We start from the raw sequence: 23395 nt of genomic DNA, 5'->3' as shown, positions 1-23395 counted from the left end.
GTGGAAAGAGACGGTACTCACTTCTAGTTAAGGTGAGTTACTTGGGACACGTTTTTAAATTTTCCTGAATTTCCATCCTGCTTCCCTAACCACTCAGCACCCCTGGGGGCTAATGAAAGAAAGACGGACCCAAGAAACGTGCAGCCGGCAATGCGTCTCTGGAAATGCCGTCATGTGTGACGCTTAGTGTTGAGAGAGGAGATGGACCAGAACTTCCTCTTCAGCTGCTCTTTGAAATAACCGGGGAGGAAGAAGACAAACTCTGGAAGAGAACTGCATGAAAAGCAAAGCCAAACCAAACCAGAAAAGCCCAGGCAGCATTTGCCACTGTTTAATTGATCTCAAAGAAGGAAAAATCCAGATTCGCAAAGACTCACATGTATGTATTTTATTATGTACAAAACCAGCATGCAATCGTTATTTTAACAGCAAATGAGCATGCTGAATGTTTTCAGGCCGTTTTGAACAGTGCTCTGTACACGTATATGAATAAATAATGAATACTGCTTCTCTATTACCTTGAAATACAGTACTACGAGAGTTTTATATTTTTATGTAACGAATCAAGTAAACGCACACAAAGGAAAAGGAAACAGGCAATGTTTACAAGTAAGGTAGAAAATCTTAGCTTTCGGCAAATTAACAGGGCTAAGGACCACTACAAACCATCTTCCTTCTAGTTATTTGCTATCGTAAGACCAAGGAAAGCTTCTCCCCCATCTTTTGGTGGCTCCGGGCCATCGATCCCACCCCATTCATGTTAGTTACAAACCTTCAGCCAGTTTAGTCAATGAAAGTTTTGAGAAATAGTCTAAACCTAAACAATTGTAGATAATACTGATATATTTTTGTAGTTCGTTTTCGTACATTTTTAAACTTTTCCCACCCACTGATTCTAAGTCTGAAGTAGTTTCTTCTTACATTCTCTAAGCTTTTTTTTTTTTTTTCACTTTGGGTTGTTTTAATTGGTTTAACCTCAATGTATATATAAACAACTCCCCAGAAACGAGAGGCACTTCTTAGAAACACAATGACTCTTGGCACTTGATTGGCAGGACACTCAGTGGCTTAGCCTTGATGAACCGAATGAGTTCATGACTCAGCTTTGCAATGTCATCTACTGGAAAATGGCAAGATTTGTATCTACGGCATTTAGTGCATTAAGATGTGTTACATACATTATCGGAAATCATGAAATGAAAATTGTGCTTATCTTCTGCAGTGAACCTACACTATTCATTAGGAGCTCTGACTCCATCGCAATAATACTGGTTAAAATAAATCATCAACCTGAGGCAAAAAAAGAAGCAAGTAAAGTCACTTTTCCAGGCTTTTAAAACCCTGGTCATGTGACATTATGACTATTCCTCAAATTAGGCAACCAGCTTGGATTCACAGAGCAAGGAACAAACACACCCCCCGAGGCGTTACTATGTTTCTAAGCATGCTGGCGTTCAGCTCAGACCCCCCGAGATGACATCCGTGCCAGCCTCGCTCTGCCGGGCCTCCAGGAGCGCCCACACGGAGGCATCGCTGGGGGTGGCAGCGACTCGGCGTGACCCTTCTGTGTGACTGTCAGGACGCACGTGAATGTAAGGTGCTCACCGAGATCTACGGCCCTGAACCGTCTAACGAGCTGCATCGAAGCCTGGCAGAGAAAGAGTCATGAGCGAGGTGCCAGCCCTGGGTAAAGGAATAACCCTCCAGTGCTCACCAGGAGCAGGGCTGGGGCAGAAGACACAAGGGGAATGCTCAGGAAGCTCAGGAAGGAAAAGTAAGAGTAACACTATGTTTTCAAATATAATGTAGACACAAAGTACAAAGGGTATGGTATGATTAGCACTGTGGAAGCGGTGCCTACCACATTGACACCTGTGCTCGTATGAGGAGGGGTGAGATCTCACTATGAGAGCATGCTTTCTCCATGGGCGGGTGAGAGGAAGGGCATACGGGAAGGAGTCTGTAAAATTTGGAAATAAAGTCTGGGAAGAAAAAGACTGTCATTAAACACTTTACGTGTTGTTTAATATGATTAAAATCAGATTTTAAAACAGGATCTTAAAATTCATAAAACTTTGGCCATTATTTTGATTATAAAGGTATCCTTAGGCTGTTAACCCAGCAAGTGCCTTGGATGACATTGGCTGCTGAGTGAAAAGTGAAAAGTCTTTTCACTTTTATGCAAGCTATTACATATTTTTAGATGAAAAGTGCCAAGTTTTCTATCATCTCGGCAGCTGGAAAAAAAATAGAATGCGTAGTAAAAAAAAAAAAAAAAAAAGAAGTTTAAAGGGATAAAATTAGCCAGCCGTTAAGACATACTGTGTAACAAGAAGTAGTCAAACAAAGGTTTTGGAGATATTCGAGATGGCATCCAGAGCAACCCCAGGGCACAACTCCAGGGGTATTTCGGTGTCACTTAAGGGCAGCTAAGTGGGAAGCATTTCTGGAGCCAGGAACCCAGAAGACGGGACCAGGATGCGGAGGAGGCATCCTGCGGAGTACCTGCCCCGCGCTCCGCTGCATCCTGAGCTGTGTCCTCTCCTCTCTGCCCAGTCTAATGGCAAACGCCTGCTCTTGCCCACTGAACCATCATCATTTTGACTCCACACAGCAGGATCCAGGTCCCAAACCAGTGACATCGTGACTGGTACACTCAGTGGCTCCCCACGTCTGTGCCTTATAGACCCTTCACTTAGAAATTCTAAAAGGTGCTTTACCACCAGCTCTAAATTTAAGATGCTTTTTAAGAAAACCCATGTCAGAGGAACTGTGTGAAAGCTCTAGATTCTGTGGTCCCTAAAGAGGAAGCAGCTTCTGATAAATGACTTGGCTCAAAATAGATGCTCCCTACCTTGAAGAGAGCACGGAGCACCGGCTTGTCCTAGGGGCCTGCCCCACAGGCCTCCTGCCTGAGTCATTTACGATGCAGATGCCCTGGGCCCCGCCTGCAGCCAACGTCTGGGCTCATCCCACGCCGTCTACAACAGCCTACACTGTTTTGTCCAGTCGTGTACGGTGAAGGCGGGGGCAAGCCTGTTCTCCACCGGGCCGCCTTGCAGTTTAGGTGACTCTTCCCAGGGCGTTGTCATTTTATGCCCTTATGTGGCACGGACCGTGGTTAATGGTCCAAAGGGCTGTCCTTTACTTAAGACTGTCCATACAGAGACAGACTTGCTTTAAGACACCTTGCTCTGAAAACCCACGTGGGGAAGGGGCGGACTGAAGAACCAACCAACTGCTCAAATGGCAGTCATCACAGGATCCCTTAAAATTCCCAGCGCTGTCACTTTCGAAGGACCCCTAATATCTAGGTGTCTGCCGGTCATCGCGATTCGTCATTTCAGATGTCATTGGAATTTACGTGCGCTCTGCTTGCCTCCGTTTGTTTTGAGTTTTTTCTCGCTGGAGAGGGGGGCGTGGCCACAGCTATTCGCATTGCCCTTTTTCTTAAGATTCGCGTGTGCTTGGGTTTTGGGGGCCTTGCGGGAGTCCACGGCGTCCAGTATCATCGCCGAGTGTTTGAGGGCCCGGATGTTGCCGCTGCTCTCGATCTTGGGGCCGCTGTCAGCGTCACCCGGGTCCCAGCGCGGCTGCCTGCCACCCCTGCTGGCTTTCTTTTTCTTATCCTCTGCCCTGGGGTCCAGGGTTTGCTTCTGGGAACACAGCCTGCTGCCGCTCAGCACGTGCAGGGGCTCGGGCGGCGTCTGGAAGGGGCGCCCGGGCGCGCGGCCTTCCTCGCGCGGGCAGCCTCTCTTCCGTGCGGGGCCCGGCTTGGGCGCCGCGCCCTGGGGGGCCCGGGACACCGCCCCGGCCGTGGGCTTGCCCCTCCCGGGGCTCCTCGGGGCCGCCGCGGGCCCGGGCGCGGCGGGCGCCTTGGCCTTGGCCGCCTTGGCGCGCTCGCCCTGCACAGTGCGCATCTGCAGCCACTCGAGCTGAATGAGCCTGTCCACGAAGCGCCCCAGGGGCCCGCCCGCGCGCGGCACGGCCCCCGGCCGCTGCTCCGAGTGCAGCAGCAACGCCATGTCCCGCAGGTCCCAGGAGCTGAACGGCGCGGGGAGGAAGTCGGGGTAGGACGCCTCGGGCCTCGCGTGGCCCCGGCCCGGCGGCACGTCGAAGTGAACCGGGTCGATTTCTTCCGCTCGGAGCCGGAGGTCCGGAGGGCTGAGCGGGGAAGGGGACATGGGGACGCGTTCGGAGTCGGAGAGATCGCTGGCGCTGTCCTCGTCGGCGTCTTCTTTAATAATCCTCAGGGACTGAAAGGCGAGGAACAACTTGTTCCCCGAGGCCCCCTGACACCTGGGACCCGGGGTACCCCTCTCGGCCGCTCCTTCTGGGGCCACGTGTCCTTCACGTTCGCCCCCCGCAGGCTGGGGGACACCTGTGAGGCTGCTTGTCGGCTGGGGAGAAACGTGCAGTTCTTGGGGTTTGCTCTGTCTTTTTCCCGAAGAATTCTTCAAACGTTGCGCGTTATTCCAAGACGGACCAGCAATCATGCCGCTGTGAGAAATAAAACTGCGAGTCTTAGAACCAACGACAAAAACGGGTCCGTTTGCGGTTAAACAAAAAGACAAAAAACAACCCCGCACGTTTGTTATTCCCAGGCATTAGATGTGTAAAGCCTCTAAACTCTTTACAGAGCAAGTAGATCGAAGGACGACTTCCAGAACCATCTTCCACGTAATGCTCTAAGAAACATTTTGTAATGCATGGATTCTATTTTATATCAAATATCGGCACTTAATAAAATCATCGACATTTCTTCAAGTGCCTGTGTTATAATTTTAGGCCTATCATGTGTACTTTGATAAACGTTAGCTGGGAAAGAAACGGCCAGAGAACTCTCCATCTGCTCTGCTGACAAGAAACGTGTTGAAAGGCATTGGTGAGTAAAACCTGCAGCTTTCTTTTAGATGCCTGTTTTAAATTAAATGTAAACAAGATGTAAAATGCAAGTTTTACAAAACTTAAATCGCTAATTCGTGGTGTGAGCCGACTAACATCTCGATATGAAAAAGTGTAGTGTGTACAACCTCTGCCTTCAACCAGAAGCTCATTAAAGTGTGTTCAGATAGGAAACACACTCAGGACACTGTGTTCCAAAGGAGAGACTCATAGGGTGCCTTTTAACCGTGGGAGAGAAAAAACGGTTAATCTGGAGAATGGTGGGTAACCGGAAATGCCAAAAACCGTGTGCATATAGCACCTGATTTATCTTGCGGCAGGATCTCATATCTGAGTTGAAAATATTTTCTTTTTGATTTATTTGCCAAGGACATAGCATGTCCTAAGATTATAATACTCAGTAATGTAAATCAGATGGTGTAAAAGAAATGGGTGGGAAATATGCTTTTTGGAAACCTCGGAGGTTCATCAGTCCAGAGGTTTCTGCCACACTAAGTAATTATTTGAAAATGTGTTACCTCTTAATTCATAAATATGGAGGATATTAAATCATTGCCAATAGCATAACGTGATCAATAAATATTGAATAAATGAATAAATGGATGACGGAATTGTCGTTATTTAGAATTCATAACTTTTGTTCACTTCTAGTGTGCATCCATAGAAATTATCATCAGTATCCTTTTTATATAAAAGGAAACTAATAAAAAAATGAGTAAGGGGCTTACCCAAAATTATAGATTCTGCTAATAGTGTCAGAATTATGACCTCTGGGACTTTTACCAACTAGCACTGTTTAAAATCACTTGCCCACTCATTTCTGCTAGGTAAAAAATAGTGTGAATTTGTTATTCACAGACATATTTTTCCAACCACACAGATTCAATGTGGAGAACTGAGAAGACACAATTTTATAAGACAATGAAATTATATGAAAACTACCTGCTTTTCTGATGAGATTCATTCACCCTATTCCCCGTCTTGAAAAACTCACATGGCTGATCATCATCTATGGTTTGACGGACTGTCTAAAAAACAGACATGCAGTCATCAGTACCGTGAACACACACAAGAAACAAACAAACGAAAAGCGCATCCAACTAAGATTCTCCTTCAAAGTTTACATCACCTTTTCTGTAGTGCTTGAAATATTCTTGCTCAATCTGTTGGAAGATGATGACAGTTGGGGAAGTGACTTCTTTATTCCTCTTATATTTGGAAAGGACTTCTCACCACCGGAACTAGAAGCAACAGAACTGTCAGTAAGTATTTTTTTAAATTCGTTTTTTAAGTATAGCTGACATACAATATTATATTAGCTTCAGGTGTACCACGTAGCAATTAGACTTTTATAAACCTTACGAAGCGATCACCACGATAAGTCCAGTAGCCATCTGTCACCTACACAGTCATTACAATATTGCTGACTGAATTCCCTATGCTGTACTTTACATCCCCGCAACTAATTTTATAACTGGCGATTTGTACGTCTTCGTCCCCTTCACCTCTTTCACCCATCCTCCCTCTCCATCTGGCAACCATCGGTTTGTTTTCTGTATCTATGAGTTTGTTTCTAAAAATACGAAATGCTCCACACATTTGCAAATTCGTCTGTGATTCGTGCCCAGGACCATGCTAATCTTCTCTGTATGGGTCCAATTTCAGTATATGTGGTGCCAACACCAGCACTGTGAGTATCGATTGCTATATCCAATACTGGGCTCGCTTTCCCTTGTTTGTTTTTAAATATTTGCATAGTATTAAAATATTGGTGGGATGGGAGATACTGCCTTATTTTAGTTAAAATTTTTTGCTTGTTTGTTTTTCATAGTGGACATTAGATGCAAGACCGCACTAGAATAAATGCTGCAGATGGATTCACACGCCACCCACACACACACACACACAATCTCCTTGGAAACACCATGAAGAAATGAGTGAGGCTAATTAAGGTCAGGTGCTCCATTAGGAAAGCTTTCAGTTCTCCTGACTTCACTATCACATCAATCCATTAAAAGATTATCAGTATATTAGCACATATATCATCTTGTCTCTTTGTGACATTTTGTTGACTCTATGCTGCTATACCCTCTTGCCTTGAGTGGCCCACTAAAAGTGCCAGATTCCAAAGTGAGCGCTTCTTTCTTGGGTCATAGCCCCTGCCTCTACAAAATGAGAGGAGGGATTATAGATATTTATTTTCTGAAACTTAGCTGTATTACTTTTCACAGTAAGCATGCATGCCTTTTTGGTCAGTTTACATGTGACAGTAATAAAAATCCCATATGGGCTCTCACAGTTAATGAATCACACCGCAACCCGCTGGCTGACTCATTTTAGATACAGAGAATGCTCTTTACTAACCCTCTTTCATTAGTTTGTTTTTCTTTCTGCTCTGTCCGTCTGGACAGAAAAAAGGAACCCTCTAGAATGCTTGGCCCCAACTGCTCCCTAGAAAGTGAACTTCCATCTTTTCGCTTCATTTCACCATAGGCTCCGGCATTTCCTGAGCAAAGTTACTGAGTGAAACGAGACAGGCATGCCAGTATGGCCCTGAGGATGCAGGAAACAAGCGCCGCTATCCCTGATGGTCCCGGCGTGCACCGCAACAGGGCTAAAAGTCTGAGATTCGAGCTACAAAAATGCTTCCCAAGCGCCAGAGGCGGATTGAGGGCAGCTGCATATGCATAATTCATCACAGGGTATCAACTCTTGTTCCCACATCTTCCTCTCTGGCATGGCGTCAAGGGACTGACAGATGCAGCACCGCCCCTCCCCAAACCCCAGGAATTGGCTGGCAGTCCCGGGCCGCAAAGCATTGTGGGCAATGTGGACCAGACGCTTCTCCAGACGCAGCGCAGCTCCCCGGGTCCGGCCGAGGGTCCAAGTTGCAATGCATAGGTCCAGAGAGCCGGCCAACCTAGAGGCTTAAAATGAGCCTGGGGATCAACTGTTGCGAAGGCCAGTTTTTGCACCCCCCACCTCCCCAGCTGCCCGCAGTAGCCCAGAAATCCAAGGACCCGCAGCATGCATTTTCCTGGTCCTCCATTTGTGCAGACGCAGATCTACGATCGATAGGCGCAGGGCCTGGCAGACGCAGACAGAAATTGATCAGACCTGTTTCGCGATCGCGGAGGACACGTGACGAGGCCGCCGGCCTTCCTAACCCGCGCCGGGGCTGGGAGGCCGGACTGCGGCGCGCTGCGGCAGGGGCGCGGGAGGGGGCGGTGCGGCGGCCGCGCGCAGCTCGGGGAGGCTCCGGGGCTGCGCTCCGGCCCGCGGGAGCCCTCGCGCGGGCCGCGTCACGAGGGGCGGGGCGGACGCTCGCCGGGAAGTTGCACCCGACAAGTTGCAGCCATGTAAGTAACGCGGCGCACCGGGAAGGTGGGAGGGGCCGCTCCGCGAACGCAGCCTACGCCCCCCAGACCCTCCAAGGAAGCAAAAGGAGGCGCCACCCTGCGTTCCCGGGTAGGCCCGGGAAGCTTGCCCTGGAGGCAGCGCTCATCTCTTGGGAAACAAGCTCTTCTTTCGCTGCAGGAAGCGGAAGACCCGGGCGAGGACTCCAGGGGAGAGGTGACGGACGGGCGGAGGGCGCAGCGGGCCCCGAGGGTTCCCTGCAGGCTGCAGTCGCAGCGGACACCCGGGGCTTCCGATCGCCGCCAGGGACGCCGGGGTAGCAGACGCGGGGTCGGAGGGCTGCCCCTTGGTCCCGCCGCCCCCATCGCCCGACGGCCGGCTGTGCCATGTCCGGCTTCTCGGGCTCCGCGGCCCTGCCCTCCGGCCCGGGGTTCCGGAAGCCCGCCCCGCGGAGCCTCAGTTGCCTCTCGGATCTGGACAGCGACTCGGCCCCGGAGCCTCCGCCCTACCGGCCCCCCAGGAGGCCGGGCCGCGCGCCGCCGCCGCCGCCCGCGCCGTCAGGCTGCGACCCCCACCTGAGGCCCATCATCGTGCGGCGGGCGCGCTCGCTGCCCAGCTCGCCCGAGCGACGCCAGAAGGCCACCGGAGGGCCCGGCGCTGCGTGCCGGCCGGGTTGCAGCCGGCAGCACCGCGTGCGCTTCGCCGACGCGCTGGGCCTGGAGCTGGCACAGGTCAAAGTGTTCAACGCGGGCGACGACCCGTCGGTGCCGCTGCACGTGCTGTCGCGCCTGGCCATCAACTCAGACCTATGCTGCAGCAGCCCGGACCTGGAATTCACCCTGCAGTGCCTGGTGCCCGACTTCCTGCCGCCCATCCAGGCCGCCGACTTCGGCGAGCGCCTGGGGCGGCAGCTCGTGTGCCTGGAGCGCGTCACCTGCTCCGACCTGGGCGTCAGCGGCACGGTGCGCGTGTGCAACGTGGCCTTCGAGAAGCAGGTGACTGTGCGCTACACTTTCTCCGACTGGCGCAGCGCCCACGAGGCAGTGGCGAGGTGGCGGGGACCGGCAGGGTCCGGGGGCACCGAGGACGTCTTCGCCTTTGGCTTCCCAGTGCCGCCCTTCCTGCTGGCGCTCGGCTCCCGCGTGCACTTCGCCCTGCGCTACCGGGTGGCGGGCTCCGAGTACTGGGACAACAACGACGGCCGCGACTACAGCCTCACGTGCCGCAAGCACGCACTGCACATGCCCCGCGGAGAATGCGAGGAGAGCTGGATCCACTTCATCTGAGTCGCGGGCCCAGGGACCTGGCGCCTCTGCCCCCGAGCCACACCCACCGTCACTTCCTAGCTGGGCTCTCGCAGAATAGGTGGTTGCTTTTCCCTACACTCCACCCCCAAACCTAAGTCTTCTGACCTCACGTCCCACTGCAAGGTCCCCCTGGCAGAGGCCATCCTGACATTTACTTGAACGTGTGTGTGTCGCTTGGTGAAAAAGTAGTCTCGGAAGGCCGAGTGTGTCACGTGCTGGGGGAGGGTGCCCGGTGGGTAGATGCATGAAGGGCTGGGCCCTCTGGACAGAGCCCAAGCAGGGTCTTTTGGGGGAAAGGCCTGCGTTCTCTTGCTAGGAAGGCCAGTGACTTTTGCATGTGTCTTGATTGGGTCTCTGTAAATGTAGGTGTAATTTATTATCATTATGATGCTGGGACCGTTTACCCTTAGCGAATGCCTTCTCAGGAACATTCTGGATTTAATAAGCTAAAAATACAAATTCAGTGTTGTGTGTTTGTGCCCACTGTAAACAGGATATACGATGTGACCCCCTGGCGGTCCCTGGAGGCATTCTTGTCCTGGCTCGAGGAAAACCTGAGACCACGTCTGTTTGCCAGCCTCTGGGCTTCTCACGGTGGGAAACTATTAATAGGCAAGAAATTTATGCCTCTTCAGTCATCACACAGCCATCCCAGGAGTTCAGGCTGCCCTGGTTCGGCCCTGTGTCTCCTACATCACAGCTGAGAAAGAGGGACAGCTTTAAGCTTTTAAACCAGCAAAACAGCCCTCTGCAGCTTCTTTTCACTTGGCGTACTTCGCTTGCTCACGTTCGGGAATTATGTATCTGCATGTTATCACATGGTTTAGGTTTGAAACTGCCTAAACATTTTAAGAAATCCTGCCTTAAGTTATTTCAATTTTCAGGCAACTCTATAGAATTTCAGGCAACAATGACCTTTTCAATTACCTTTTTGATGATTGAGAGGACTCTGTCTTCTTAAGCATCAGAAAACTGCAGCGTTTTTTCAGCCATAGCCAGAGCACTGGAGAAAAAATAATTCACAAATATTTATACTTTTTAATTGTTCTAAATTGTACTTCTGGATGCCCGGTTTTATTAGTTACCTGCCAGTTACCTGTGCCTTCAGATAGGCTTTCCGACATTGTCTGGACCTGCTTTCTACCTGTAAAATGTTAAATGCTTTTCTTATTATTTAATCTCTACCCAAGAAGTCCAGGCCATTGTCACCCACAGAGTGCCACCATGACTTAAAACTCCCAGCGAGGGACTGGTGATTTCTTTTGGTGCCCAGTGGTAGTCACTCTGACAGCAGGTGCCAGCGGTGAGATGTGGAAACCCAGCCGAGGTGGACAAGGCCTCCAATTTGCGAAGTTTAATTATGATACAGTTGAAACCAGTTGTGGTTAATTTTGTGACAGCTGTCGCCAGTGAATTCACTCTCAATTTTTGAATACTTGTTGACGTGCCAAATCAACATGTAAAGGATAAATTTTTGCCTTTTAACCCATTTGTTTTTTTCCAATGGCAACTTTTGTGTTTTTAAAATTCCAAGAAGAGGGAGGCTTTCTGATCTAGAGGGAGTACCTTCTAAGGACACCGAATTTTGATTTAAAATATTGTGATTAAATTGAAAGCCTTTGGCGATTAGCACTGCATAGGACATTGACATGCCGGGGGGAGAGACGCCTGGTTGCATTTCCTGTTGTTCAACAAACTGTCCAATTAGGTCAGCAAGCCTGCGAGGGCCTTGGCGGCTATGCCCTTGGTCCCAGGCCAGAGTACAAGACAATTGTCCAGAGTTCTCATATTTAAGGGTCAGAGTGGCCAAAGGTGGTGGTGTGTAAAGGTTCTGGTCATGGAATATAAAACAAATGTTATGTCTTTGATGTTAAGAGAACCTCAACGTGCCTTTTAAGAAATACCAATATTTTTTAAATTTCAAAGCTTAAATATACTTGCCTGGTTGATAAAGTTCAGCTTAAGGAGAACTTTTGGACCCTAAAACACGAATATATTTAGATGTTAAAATTCTGTGGATTGTGCAATTGTTGAGTTGTCTCCTCACACATAGTTTAATGTCTGTCATTTAAGATGATTTCACCCGTCTAAATATTAAAGTATATGTGCACAAGCTGTTTGCTGGAATGTGTTTTTCTTGTGGTATAGAAACGAGGTTTTAGAAACTTCTTGATTGTTTAAATCATTTCACATGTCTTATCTTTCCAAAAAAGGTCAAATTGAGTGCCTTGCCAAAATAAAAACGTTGTATGCTGATAACTCAGCTTTAGTAGCACGGTTATATATGTCTTTGAATAACTGAAATGCAATCTTTTATGCCAGGTCACACATGAAGAAAGCCCTCGAGGGCTTTCTGTGCTTCTCTCACACTGCTTGCTGAGTCCTGTGTGTGGAATTACCGGCGTGTGTGTCTCCCTCAGACTGTGACCCTCCCGCCAGTATAAAACCTTGCACGTACGTGAAGGAAACTAACATTTATTGTGTCCTCTCATTTGCTTGCCTGCAGTGCTAGGTGCTATAGTTGATATCATTTAATTCTGAAAAATTACACCACCTAGTAGATAATATCCCCATTTTCTTTGCTGGAGAGAGAGAAGCTCACAGAGGTTCAAGTAATTCACCTAAAGTCTCACAGATGGTAAGCATCAAAGTTGGCATTCAAACCACCAGAATCCATGCGTTCTGCCAGGTGATAGGATGTTCCCAGTGCTTGTTTAATTAGCCCAATTTTGATGACGATACGGTTTTCTATCTAACACCATAATCTAAAAACCTATTTAAAAACAAGTAAGATTAAAGTGATAGGACTTTTTCCTCCCTTATGGCAGTAAACTGTTTACTAAACAATTTCTATGCTTTTTGAACACATGAAACAATAAAAAGGGCTCTAACATTTTTCTCCACTAAAATGTAGCAAGAAATCGCTATTAATTTTTGAAGTACGCGTCTGCCGTATCCATTTCTGAATTGCTTGTAATATTTTACACAACAGGCATCATTGCTTTTATCGTTTAAACCGATACTTTAAATGGAAACATTCTAAAAAGCCTGGAATATACTGATGATTATGATCAGTTCCACACCTGGATGACCTCAGCCTAATGGGACCCAGGGGTCTGGGGTTCTAGCTAATGAGGGAACTCAGGCGTGAGACCCACGGGCCGGGACAGCTGAGGGGTGTGGCAGCCAGGCGGGGCGGAGCCGCCCAGACGCGACAGCCAGGCGTGGCGAAGTCGGGCGCGGTCGGCCCGGAGAGAGCGTGACGTGGGCGTGTTGTGGCAGGAAGCCGGGGGCGGGGCGGTCGGGCCGGCGGTTGGAGGGGACATGCCCGGGCTTGACTCTGCTGCCCTCTGCTGGCCCGCGGTGTGGGACGCTGTAAGGGAGTGGGGACCCTCGCGTCCTCGCAGGTTCGGCAGGTGCCCTGGTCTCCGCAGTCCCGTCCAGCCTCTCGGGCGGTTGTGGGGAGTCCGGGGAAATCCTGGGGCCTGCCGTTGTCCTGCGGCCCTTTTGGCTGGCGTCCGGCCGGCAGGCAGGCCCGGGCGCTCCGGCGCGTCCGCACCGCGGGAAGGGAGCGGAGAAGGGAGGGGGCGCTGGTGGGGCCGCTGCGGGGTCGGGTCGGGGTCGGGGACGCTGCAGCCCACTTCCTCGAGGCCCCAAGCCAAGCCCCACGCGGCGTCCCGGCTACGGCCCCGGCCCGGGGCGGCTCGCGCGCCGGCAACGGGCGTGAGGGGCGGGGCGCGGCCGGCGGCGCTGATTGGACGCGGCGCCGACCGCACGTGGCGCCGATTGGCCGGGCCGTTCCCGCCTCCCGTCAGCCTCCTGAAATACCGCGGCGCACACTGAGGCGCCGAGACGCGACGCCCGGCGGCGGCAGCGGCAACGGCCCTCGCGGCTCCGCGCGGAGGGCTCAGGGGTGAGCCCAGCGCCTCGGCGGCTTTCCCCGACGGCGGGGCGCGCGGGGTCGCGGCAGGGCTGCGGGCTGGCCGGCTGGTCGGCCCCCGACGGTTGAGGGGGGCCCGCTGTGGAAACGGCCGACGCGGGGGACCCCGGCCGCGCGTCGGGAGGGCCGCGAGAGGCCTGGCGGCGGCCCGAAGGGCAGCCCGCGCCGCCCTTGCTCTGGCCGGCGTCCTGGGCGGGGGCCCCGGGGATGTGCACGGGTCGGGACATGCGGGGTTCGAGGCGGGACCGGGGACGCGAGCCCTTTCCGGGACCGTGTCCGGCCTGACCCGGTTCGCGCGACCCCTGGTCGTGCGGGTCAGAACGCGGGCCAGCCTGCGTCGCCGCGGCCCGCGCAGTTCCCGGGCGGAGCCCCGCGTTAGGTCGAGGGGACCCCCCCATGGGTCGGCGGGAGCGCCCGCAACAGTGCACCTGCCGCAGGTGCGCCGCGTCGTCGCGCGCCGGGTCAGCGGCGGGAGAGCTAAGTGCGCGCACCTGCTGCCGCGCCCCATCCCGCGGTCTCGGCGTCCGCGTGGGTCTCCTCGTCGCCCCGCTTTCCCGCTCTGTCCTGGGTGTTCGCGGTACCAGGGCGTCTGTGTGCTGGACTTCGGGGTGGGGGCGGTGCTATTGGAAGTGTTATTAAATAGCTTCGTTAGCATTTTAGTCACATGAGAGGAGACGGCGTTCCCGCCCCCTTTTGGTTGGCCTCGTTCACATTTGACAATGTCCCACATCTGTAAGATGGTAGGATGTCGTATTGATCTGTTATTGTTGCTTGCGTGCAATCAGCGTTAGGGAAAAACTAGGTGCCTCCCCTATCTGTCAAGTTGTTGGGGGTTTTTTTTGTTTTTTGTTTTTTAACTGTAATCCTTTTTTCTGCCTGTGAATGCACATTCGTCTGGTCACTATTCCTCTGTTTTGCCTGTAAGTAGACCAGGGCTTAAAGCCTGCTTGATTGAACAAAAAAACAAACAACAAAAAAACACTAAAAAATTATTCTAGGTTGGTTTCCTGTGTCTTTCTGTTATTCCTTGTTCTGTTAAATAGTAGCTCATGAAGATATTTTAAACTGTTTACTCATGGTGGGAGGATAAATGTATCACTTTTGTTTCTTTCTAGACTTAGCCTTCCTTTTCAGTTGCTAATAGTCGATTTGTTTAATGGACAGCACTAAATTTTTGGCTCTATTGGATTCAGCCTTGGGAGGGAGGAGTCACTGGATGGTTTCCTTTTAAAAAATCTGCCTGCATAGATACCAAGTAATTTTCCTTTCCTCGGTTGACTTTTTGCACATAAGTAGACTAGAAACAAATCGGACTTCTTGACTTTATGTGCCTCTTGGCTATAAGTAATTTTTCTATTCCATAATTTTTTTCTCAGTACTTTGAAAATTACATTTAAATTCAAATTGTTCCAGCTGTGAAGGCCTGCCCCAACAGTTGCTGGCCAGAGGGAAAGGGTACAAACGGAGGCCCCCACAACATATTTCAAGTATTTAAACTTTTTAATCAAGTTTTCAAATTGCGAAATAAAATGTTCTAGTTTTCAATTTTACACATATACCATTATTGCAACAAAATAGAAAAACATGTAAAGCTATTTTTATAACAGTTGGGAAAATATCAAAGATAACTGAATGCATAAACGTATAATTATTCAAAATATAGTAATTTGCATGTATTTTCATCAAAACATGAAAACTACAAAGTATTCCTTAAAACTTTCTGAAATATTTTTTTAAAAATTAAGGTAAAACAAATTATTAATGAACATTAATCTTAAAATTGTTTTAATAAATTATTTTTGAATAGGTAAATCTTAATATTTTTATAAAAATAAACTTAGTCACCATTTTAGTGTTTGCTTGCCATCAACTGCCATTATAAAAAGTCCACATCATGTTCATGCAGTTATGTCTAGATTCACATATATACAAATTAAAGAATACTATGAATTCTTAGAGCTTCTAAACGTTCCTCAGTCACTGTGTGTAACTGTTGCAGATACTGTGCACAAAGTCGCCAGTACTTCCAGAGCTACAAGTTGGAATACAAAGAGAAGCAAGACAATGGACATTTGGCATTATTAAGAAGCAGCTCTTCATTACTCAAGGATCAACTGTAAACTCCATCAGAGGAAGGATTTGATAATTAATGTCTTTTCTCTGACCTGAGCACTTAGGTTGCTCAAATTCTACTTCCACTCTGAAGTAAAAATGCAAGGATCAGCACTGCCTACAACCTTCTCTGCGTTGTTTTGGCCTCCCCTCTCCACCCCAGAATCCTTGAAACTTGTTATTAAGGAAGATTTCTAACATACACAGAATAAACGGAATAGCGTAATTAACTGCAGTCCCTCCTTTCACAGGCATGGGCAAGGGAGGTGTTTCTTTGGGGCCTGAAGGGTGTGAGTTGGGAGCATGGAGGGGTTTGTGGTTATAGGACTAGCTGGGCCAGTACTGAGTACCGGCTTCTGAGTGAAGAGAGATTCCTGGGTGCTGCTTAATAGAAATGTGTGTGTGAGTAAGAAGACAATGATGTACAAAAACGTGATATCTGTCACTTTTCATGCTTTGTGATTTTTCTAAAATCTTCCCATATTGCAAAGTCTGAGAGCTATCCTATATTTTCTTTTAATAGTTTTTAGACATTTACATTTTACATTAGGTAGTTAATCCACCTAGAGTTTATTTTTGTGAATGGCAGGAGATAGAGGTCTAATTTTATTTTATTTTTCCATATGGTGAGTTAATTTCTTCATACCATTTATTGACAAGTTGTCCTTTTCCCGTCTGATTTGCAAAACCTTACTCATGTGAACTTCCAGTATATGCTTGGGTGTTAGGCATTTGGATTCTGTTTTGTTTTATTGATCCCTTTGTCTATTTCCTATTAATATTATCTTTTAGTAATAGGAACTTTGTGATATGTTTTAATATAAATAGGATGATTCTTCCCTTTATTTTTGAATAGTATTTTCGCTAGCTATAGAATTCTCGTTTTCAGTTTTTTTCTTTCAGCATTTTGTAATTTCTCGTAGCATCCTTGCCTGGCTTTAGTATCAGGTTAATATTGGTTCTTAAAATGAGTTTAGAAATGTTTCTTCTTTTTCTGTTTTTGTTTGTTGTTTGTTTTTTGAAGAGTTCAAGAAGGACTGGTGTTCTTTAAATGTTTGGTAGAATTCATCAATGAAGCCATCTAGTCCTGGGCTTTTCTTTGTTGAGAGTTTTCTTGATTACTGATTCAGTCTCCTTACTAGGAATTGATCTATTCAGATTTTCTGAGTTAGTCTTGATACTTTGGATGTTTCTTATAGCTGCCATTTCTTCCAGGTTGTCCGATTTATTGGCTGTAATTGTTCATGTCGTTTCTTATGGTCCTAGGTATTTCTGTGATATAAGTTGTAATGTTTCCTCTTTCATTTGTAATTTTATTTCAGTCCTCTTCCCACGCCCCCCTTGGTAACTAAATATTTCTCTTTTGTTTTATCTTCTCAAAAAAATCAGGTCCTAGTTTCATGGACCTTTTGTCTTTTTAGTTTGTATATCATTTATTTCTACTCTAATCTTTGTTATTTCCTTCCTTCTACTAGCATTGGGCTTAGTTTTTTTTCTCATTTTTCTAGTTCCTTGAGGTGTGAAGTTAGATTGTTTGAGATCTTTTTTCTGAATGTATGTGTTTATTGCTATTAATTTCCCTCTTAGAAGTTTTGCTGTATTCCATAAGTTTTTGGTGTGTTCTCTTTCCATTTTCCTTTGTCTCAAGGTGTTTTTTGGTATATCCTTTGATTCATTGGGTATTCAGGAGCACATTGTTTAATCTCCACATAGTTGTAAAATATTTAATTTTCTTGTAATTGAGTTCTGGATTTCATGCCGTTGTGTTTAGAAAACATGCTTGATATGATTTTAATCTTAAATTTATTAAGATTTATTTTGTGCTCTAACATCTGATCTGTCCTGGTGAATGTTCCATGTGCACTTGAGAAGAATGCTGTTGGATGGAATGTTCTACCTATGTCTGTTAGGGTCATCTGGTCTAATGTGTGATTTAAGTCTTTCAAGATGTTATTCTAAGTCTTCTGGCTTTCAGTTTCTATTGGTCACCTATCATTCTTATTGATGATATTTAAAACCTTTGGTTTTTTTACTCTGGCATCTTTTAATATTTTTGTCTTTGATTTTCAGCAGTTTTCTATGGTATAGCTGGATATCTTTTTTCTTTTTCCTGCTGGAGTTCATAGGGCTTTTTGAATTTATAATTTGATGTCTTTTATTGGTTTTGAGGAATTCTCAGTCATTTTTTTAGGTATTGCTTCTGCCCCATTCACTATCTCCTCTCCCGGGATTACAGTTGCACATATGTAGGGCTTTATAATTTATCCTGTGTGTTCTTACTCTATCTTCTGGTTCCCCCTCCCCACCCCCATAGTTTTGTATCTGTACTTTCATTCTGGATATTTTGATATGGCCCGTTTCTCTAATTTTCATTTCATCCGTATCTAGTCTGCTATTTAAATCATTCATTTTGCTCTTAATTTTCGTTATCGACTTTTTGTTTCTAGAATTATTTGGTTATTTTTCAAATTTTCTATACCTTTTTTACACCCTAGTCACCCCAGTCTCCAGTTGTTTGCCAAAATTCTCAGTGTTTTATAATTTTTATATGTACCATGTTTATTTTAAAGTATTTGTCTAATAGCCTTACCATCTGGAGATCCTGTGGGTCTGTTTCTTTTGGCTAGTTGTTTGTCACCTTTTAAGAAATTCATCCAGTCAGTGAGTTGCGTTTAAGTATTCCTTTGTTGATTCCTGTAGATTTTTATATGTGCACATTTTTGTGTACATTCAAACATTTTGACATTTTATATTTTTATATCTCATGGACTATTAAAATGCACATATTTTAGTTTCCAAATAAGTAGGAAGTTTGAAGCCACCTTTGTAGCTGACTTCTAAATGTATTGCATTGTGAGAAAGTGTATCTATTATTTTGATTCTTTTTCATGCTTTTGTTGGTTTTTGCTCTGGCAACTTAAGATTTTCTTGTATTCGTATTCAGAAACAGCCTCACAATGTTTCTAGATGTACTTTATTTTCCTTGGAATTTTCAATTTGTGTATGTTTATATTGGGAAAGTTGTGGCTATTCATTCGTTGTCACCCCACTATTTTTTAAAAATTTCTGGAATTGTTGGATAGATATTGGAATGTCTGCATTTCTTCTTCATATCTCAACTTTCTTTTCTGAATATTTTATTATTTCATCCTTTCGTGATATTCTGGATCATGTCCTCAACCTGGTCTCTGTATCCCAAGGAAAGTTTCCTCCTGGAAGACAGCACCACCACCCCCCACTACCCCCCGCCCCACGAGCTTTCAGGCCCATGATGATAGTGGCAGTGGGGGGGGGGCGGGTGTTCAGGGCTCTCCCGGCCTACACTGTCCCTATGCTGGTTCCTCATCAGCCTCCCTGTGGTTGCTGACCTCCAGTGCTTATTTTATACCTCCATATTTGAGATGACACTTTTCCTATTTTGTTTTCTATTTTCCACTCATGAAGCAAGTTTTCTGTTCATGAATCACACACACGTTTTAAGCTAAAATCTTATGACAGCATGTGGAATGACATTTGCAAACAAGATCAGGCTAAATTTCTGTCCTCTGTGATGGCCTGGGAAGAATGAAAGAAAGAGTGAAGTCAAGTAGAAAATGCTCCTTCGTAGGAACGGGGGAAGCCAGAGAGGGTCCGGGTCAGATCTGAGTCAGGTAAATGATTGCTAACTATGCAGAGGTCCTGGAATCATCGCTCTGTGCTGGAATGTCTCGCTAGCCACAGTCCTAGATAGCTAAGCCAGAACAGACGATTGCAACCAGGCCCGGGCTAGATTTGGATGGAGTAGCTGGGCTCCTAGCTGCTTAACTGCAGAGGCTGGCCTCGGCTGTTTCATTTCCCTCACGATAACCCAAACCCAGGATTTACCAATCCCCTGTTTTGGACCCACATGCATTTTGGCAAGAATTTACTTTTAGAAAGATGTATAAGTATAAATTACTAATGAAACGAAATTCTTCCTTTGACAAATAGCCAATTACGGTTCTGTGAAACTCTTTATTCCTCTTTCCCAGTGAGCCTGGCAAGCATTCCAGCTGTCCTGAGTGGTGTAGGTAAATAATCTGTACACACACACATGTATCATTTGGTAGTATGTTTTTAATCAGTTGTTTGACTGCAAATATCTAAAATTCTGGGTATAAGTTAAATTTTAACTATGGTATATGATCAATTTGTGAATATAAGTTAAATAAATTATAATGTAACATATTCACAAATTGATTATCATATACCATAGTTTATTCATTCTTTGCCTTCTCTCATTCCCAAATCTCATCTAGGTGCTTTTGAATTATTGCCACTCAAAACTGCTGCAAAAACATCTTTAGACGTGGCTCCTTATGTACATGGAGCAAATGGTTCTCTGGGGATCCGAACTTTTTCCCTAGAGTTAAACTTTGGAAATACAAGAAATTTCTTTCTTTCTTTCTTTCTTTTTTTTTTTTTACTCATCCCTTTTGTATGCCTTATATGTATGTAAATTTCTCTACCAGCATGTTTGCAAGAAGGTAGACTGACCGATGCCGCTTGTCTTACAGGTACACAGTCCTCTATAGCTCTTGGACTAATCACCTCTATGTTGAGTTTCCTGGTGATTCTGTTACAAAGCTCTTCTTAGTACAGATTGTTTTTAAATTGTTCTAGTCACAATATATCTAGAAAATACTGTATTCTTTTCCTTTATAGAGCTAACTTCCAAGTTGCATTTGGAGATGTTAGATACTTCTGTTAAGGTGGTAGGTGGTGCTTAGTGTAACCTGTTGTTTCCTGTTTACATCCCCGTCAGAAGGGAAAATGCTTAGGTTATCTCGGCCTCCTCTCGTTGTGTATTGGTACGTTCTCATGTATCCTATACTTTAGTAATATACTTACATAGTCTTCCCTTCTTAAATATTGTATTTCTAGCCGAATATCATTTAGACAATAATTCAAGATTATTTTTCTTAGTCTATGGCCATGCCACTCTGAACGTGCTCAATCTCGTCTGATCTGGGAAGCTAAGCAGGGCCGGGCCTGGTTAGTACTTGGATGGGAGACCACCTAGGAAGACCAGGTGCTGTAGGTGTTTGGAAAAAAAAAAAAGATTATTGTTCCCAAAGTTGAAACAAATATAGCAGGAATGTCAGATGAGGGAGATCCAGGTCGTCTTCCTTCACTAACTAGTTTTGTGACATGCTAGCAGGGTTCTTGATGTTTAAGTAATTTATAAAAAGAGAAAGCTCAAATAAATGATCTTCGGGCTTTTTTCTTAAAACTTCTTTGGCCAGATTCAAATGAGTAATTTCTTAAACAGTGAGGAACTCAAAGAAACAGTATTTATTGCCTTCGGTATAAGCAGCAATGCTTATTTGAGTGTGTTAAGATTTTTAAACTGTAAATATATAGAACAGATACAGAAAGTATGTGTTTTTGTTTTTTACAGGTGTTTTGTCTGGCCATTTTAAAATTAAGTCAAAATGCCAATAAGACCAGATCTCCAGGTAAGTAGCCCTAGAACAAAAGTAAGTATTTTATTTTAGTTCCTAAAATCACTTTGTTTAAGGTATTAAGTGCTATATTTTAAAGAAAGACAAAGCTTACTTGTTTTCATGAAATGGTTGAGAGTAGAATAAATTAAAATGTTATCCATTCATTTTTTCCAATAGATTTGTTTTTAAAGCTGTATTAAGAATATTTAAATTATTATAGATGCTAATTATATACATATGTATATATATCTTTTAAAAGAATTGTTCACTGATTCATGTATAACTTCTGGTATTTTTATATCAAGGTTTAAGATCAGAAGATAGTTGCATTTAGGTAAAGAGTAAGTTTTAATATAATTAACTCGTATGCAATTCACCACCAAGTCTGGTGATCAGATTATAGTATGAAAATTTCTTATTAATGATGTGTACATTAAAACCAGGGACGGCAGATTTTATAAAGTTTATACAGTCACACCCTGCTTAACGACGGGTGTGCTTTCCATGAAATGCACCGTTGGGCAGTTTCGTTGTGCGGACATCATAGTACACTTACACAAGCCTGGGCGGTACGGCCTACTACACACCGACGCTGTGTGGGGTAGCCTGGCGCTCCTAGCCTGCAAACTTGTGTAGCATGTTACTGTACTGAACACTGTAGGCACTTATAACACAACAGTGTGTGTGTATCTAAACAGGGGCAAGGTAAGTAAAAATATGGTATAAAAGATGAAAACAGTACAACGCTTACTATGAATAGAGCTTGCAGGAATCGTTGCCCTGAGCGAGTGACTGAGTAAGTAAGTGGTGGTGACTGCAAAGGCCTGGATCATGAGTGTACTACTGTCGACTTTATAAACACTGGACATTTAGGCCACACCGAATTCATAAACCAACACGAAAGTAAATCGAACACAAGAGAAAATGATGCAATCGAGATGCAGTACGCATGAAATATGAGGCTACCGGCGACCTAGGACAGCAGACTGTTCTACAGCACGTCTGTCTTTTAGGTAGAAAGAGTGCGTTCTAAAATAACAATAGAAAGTTTAGCAAAGTAAATGCGTGAACCAGTAACATAGTCACTTATTATCATTATCGAATCTTCTGTACCATATATAATTGTGTGTGCTATACCTTCATACGACCTGCAGCACAGTAAGTTGTCTACACGAGCTTCTCCACAAACACGTGAGTATGGTGATAGGTTACAGTGGCTACAACGTCACTAAGCAAAAGGAGGTTTCCAACTCCATTATAACCCTGTGGGGCCACCATCCTATTTAAGGTCTGTCGTTGACCAAAACGTCGTTATGCAGCATATGACTAAATGTGTAGTATCATAAATATGTGTGTAATGCTTATCATATTGGTTGACATAGTTTCTAAATAGTGCTTTTGCCTGTCTGCTTTTTTTACTATTTAAACCTCATTAAGAAGTTAATGAGAGATATGTTAAGGTTTTATCCATGGTATTATATATTACTATAAAGTTTATTTTCTTTCATTAACAAGTTTTTGTTGAGTTCAACATAACGATGACTTTACAATTTAAGATAGGAAGTGGAAAATTAGTAAAGTGTATTTTTCCTATGTAGAGTCTTATCAAAAAAAGTTAATCTCTACATTACTCCAAATTTAATAGCGGATGTTTTTTTTTTTTTTAAATAAATGAGTTGATATTGTATAAGCTCTTCTGAGAATTTTGATGTAAAAACAATGATCAAATTACTAGATTGCATAAGGTGACTTAATTTTGACGTTGATTCAATATGTGCCGTTAACTATGTTTCTCTAGCAGTTGGAAAAATGCATTGATGATGCGTTAAGAAAAAATGATTTCAAACCTTTGAAAACACTTTTACAAATTGACATTTGTGACGATGTGGAGATTAAATGCAGCAAACAGTTCTTGCACAAGTTGGATGACCTTATATGCAGGGTAAATATTTCTGTCGAATGATCGTTAAAATCATTAGATCGCTATCTCCTTTCTAGGAAGAAGCACTCTATTAGAATAAATGAATAAAGCTTTGGCAAGCTTGACTATAATTATATAAATAAATGTTTATTTCACCACTTGCTTACTTTTTTGAAGAGTTCCAAATGACATATTGGACCATTTTCTAAATAAAATAAACAAAAAGCTGTGTTTACAGAGTTACCTAAACTGGGGAAAAACAGTTTACCTGTTCGGGGTTTAAACAACTTGATCTATTTTTTTAAAAGCCTGTCAGCATATTCTTCATGTTATAAGGGCAATGCCTGGTACTTGCAAAAATAAAAATGATCCAAAACCTTTGACTTGA

General features: G+C 45.2%; 3 protein-coding genes, 1 non-coding gene and 1 pseudogene across 14 annotated transcripts in view; 3 read left to right on the top strand and 2 right to left on the bottom strand.

Moving 5' to 3' along the window:
- Positions 1–2262: 2262 nt before the first annotated feature.
- On the bottom strand, positions 2263–8156 carry FAM217B (family with sequence similarity 217 member B). Of its 3 annotated transcripts, none has more exons than XM_039864734.1 (4): positions 8023–8156; positions 6035–6146; positions 5848–5929; positions 2263–4500 (listed from the first exon to the last, which is right to left on the bottom strand). In XM_039864734.1, the coding sequence occupies exon 4, from the start codon at positions 4494–4496 to the stop codon at positions 3351–3353; it is 1146 nt and encodes a 381-aa protein (XP_039720668.1). In that variant the 5' UTR covers positions 4497–4500; positions 5848–5929; positions 6035–6146; positions 8023–8156; the 3' UTR covers positions 2263–3350. The 3 variants fall into 3 exon arrangements, with proteins under 3 accessions (XP_039720668.1, XP_039720667.1, XP_039720666.1); XM_039864733.1 differs by having other exon boundaries at positions 5848–5933; positions 8023–8150; XM_039864732.1 differs by having other exon boundaries at positions 5848–5933; positions 7270–8132.
- On the bottom strand, positions 6481–6591 carry LOC120604252 (U6 spliceosomal RNA). Its single transcript, XR_005653284.1, has one exon. It is a non-coding gene; the product is annotated as a U6 spliceosomal RNA (small nuclear RNA).
- Positions 8157–8168: 12 nt separating the features above from the next.
- On the top strand, positions 8169–11684 carry PPP1R3D (protein phosphatase 1 regulatory subunit 3D). 3 transcript variants are annotated; one of them, XR_005653213.1, is made up of 2 exons: positions 8169–8264; positions 10063–11684. XR_005653213.1 is itself a non-coding variant. In XM_039864736.1 (2 exons), exon 1 carries the CDS (start codon positions 8649–8651, stop codon positions 9546–9548), a length of 900 nt encoding a protein of 299 aa, XP_039720670.1. In that variant the 5' UTR covers positions 8271–8648; the 3' UTR covers positions 9549–9627; positions 10759–11684. The 3 variants fall into 3 exon arrangements, 2 of the variants coding, with proteins under 2 accessions (XP_039720670.1, XP_039720669.1); XM_039864736.1 differs by lacking the exon at positions 8169–8264 and adding an exon at positions 8271–9627 and having other exon boundaries at positions 10759–11684; XM_039864735.1 differs by lacking the exon at positions 8169–8264 and adding an exon at positions 8271–9627.
- A 1191-nt stretch (positions 11685–12875) lies between these two features.
- Positions 12876–23395, top strand: part of SYCP2 (synaptonemal complex protein 2) — a 61151-nt gene continuing 50631 nt past the window's right edge. For 2 of the 7 annotated variants that reach the window (XM_039864731.1, XM_039864725.1), the window contains exons 1-3: positions 12876–12976; positions 21041–21098; positions 22885–23028. In XM_039864731.1, the coding sequence (XP_039720665.1) occupies positions 21075–21098; positions 22885–23028 (168 nt within the window). In that variant the 5' untranslated portion in view covers positions 12876–12976; positions 21041–21074. Of the gene's footprint in view, positions 12986–13436; positions 13483–21040; positions 21099–22884; positions 23029–23395 lie in introns of those variants that run through there. The other 5 variants (XM_039864729.1, XM_039864726.1, XM_039864727.1 and 2 more) reach the window with 5 other exon arrangements.
- Positions 20565–20683, top strand: LOC120604003 (uncharacterized; annotated as a pseudogene).

This window comes from Pteropus medius, unplaced genomic scaffold (assembly GCF_902729225.1).
Source record: "Pteropus medius unplaced genomic scaffold, Ma_sr-lr_union100, whole genome shotgun sequence".
Classification (NCBI taxonomy): Eukaryota; Metazoa; Chordata; class Mammalia; order Chiroptera; family Pteropodidae; genus Pteropus; species Pteropus medius.
The sequence above is the reverse complement of the archived record's forward strand: the minus strand, read 5'-3'. Positions and strand labels throughout refer to the sequence as shown.

Bases quoted from the DNA above. Each gene is read 5' to 3' on its own strand.
- PPP1R3D (XM_039864736.1), top strand. From the start codon at position 8,649: ATGTCCGGCTTCTCGGGCTCCGCGGCCCTGCCCTCCGGCCCGGGGTTC.
- FAM217B (XM_039864732.1), bottom strand. From the start codon at position 7,388: ATGAAGCGAAAAGATGGAAGTTCACTTTCTAGGGAGCAGTTGGGGCCA. The intron at 5,934-6,034 runs GTGATGTAAACT...TCTGTTTTTTAG, and splicing joins TTTCAAGCACTACAGAAAAG to ACAGTCCGTCAAACCATAGA. The intron at 4,501-5,847 runs GTAGTTTTCATA...TATTTCTCACAG, and splicing joins GAATCTCATCAGAAAAGCAG to CGGCATGATTGCTGGTCCGT.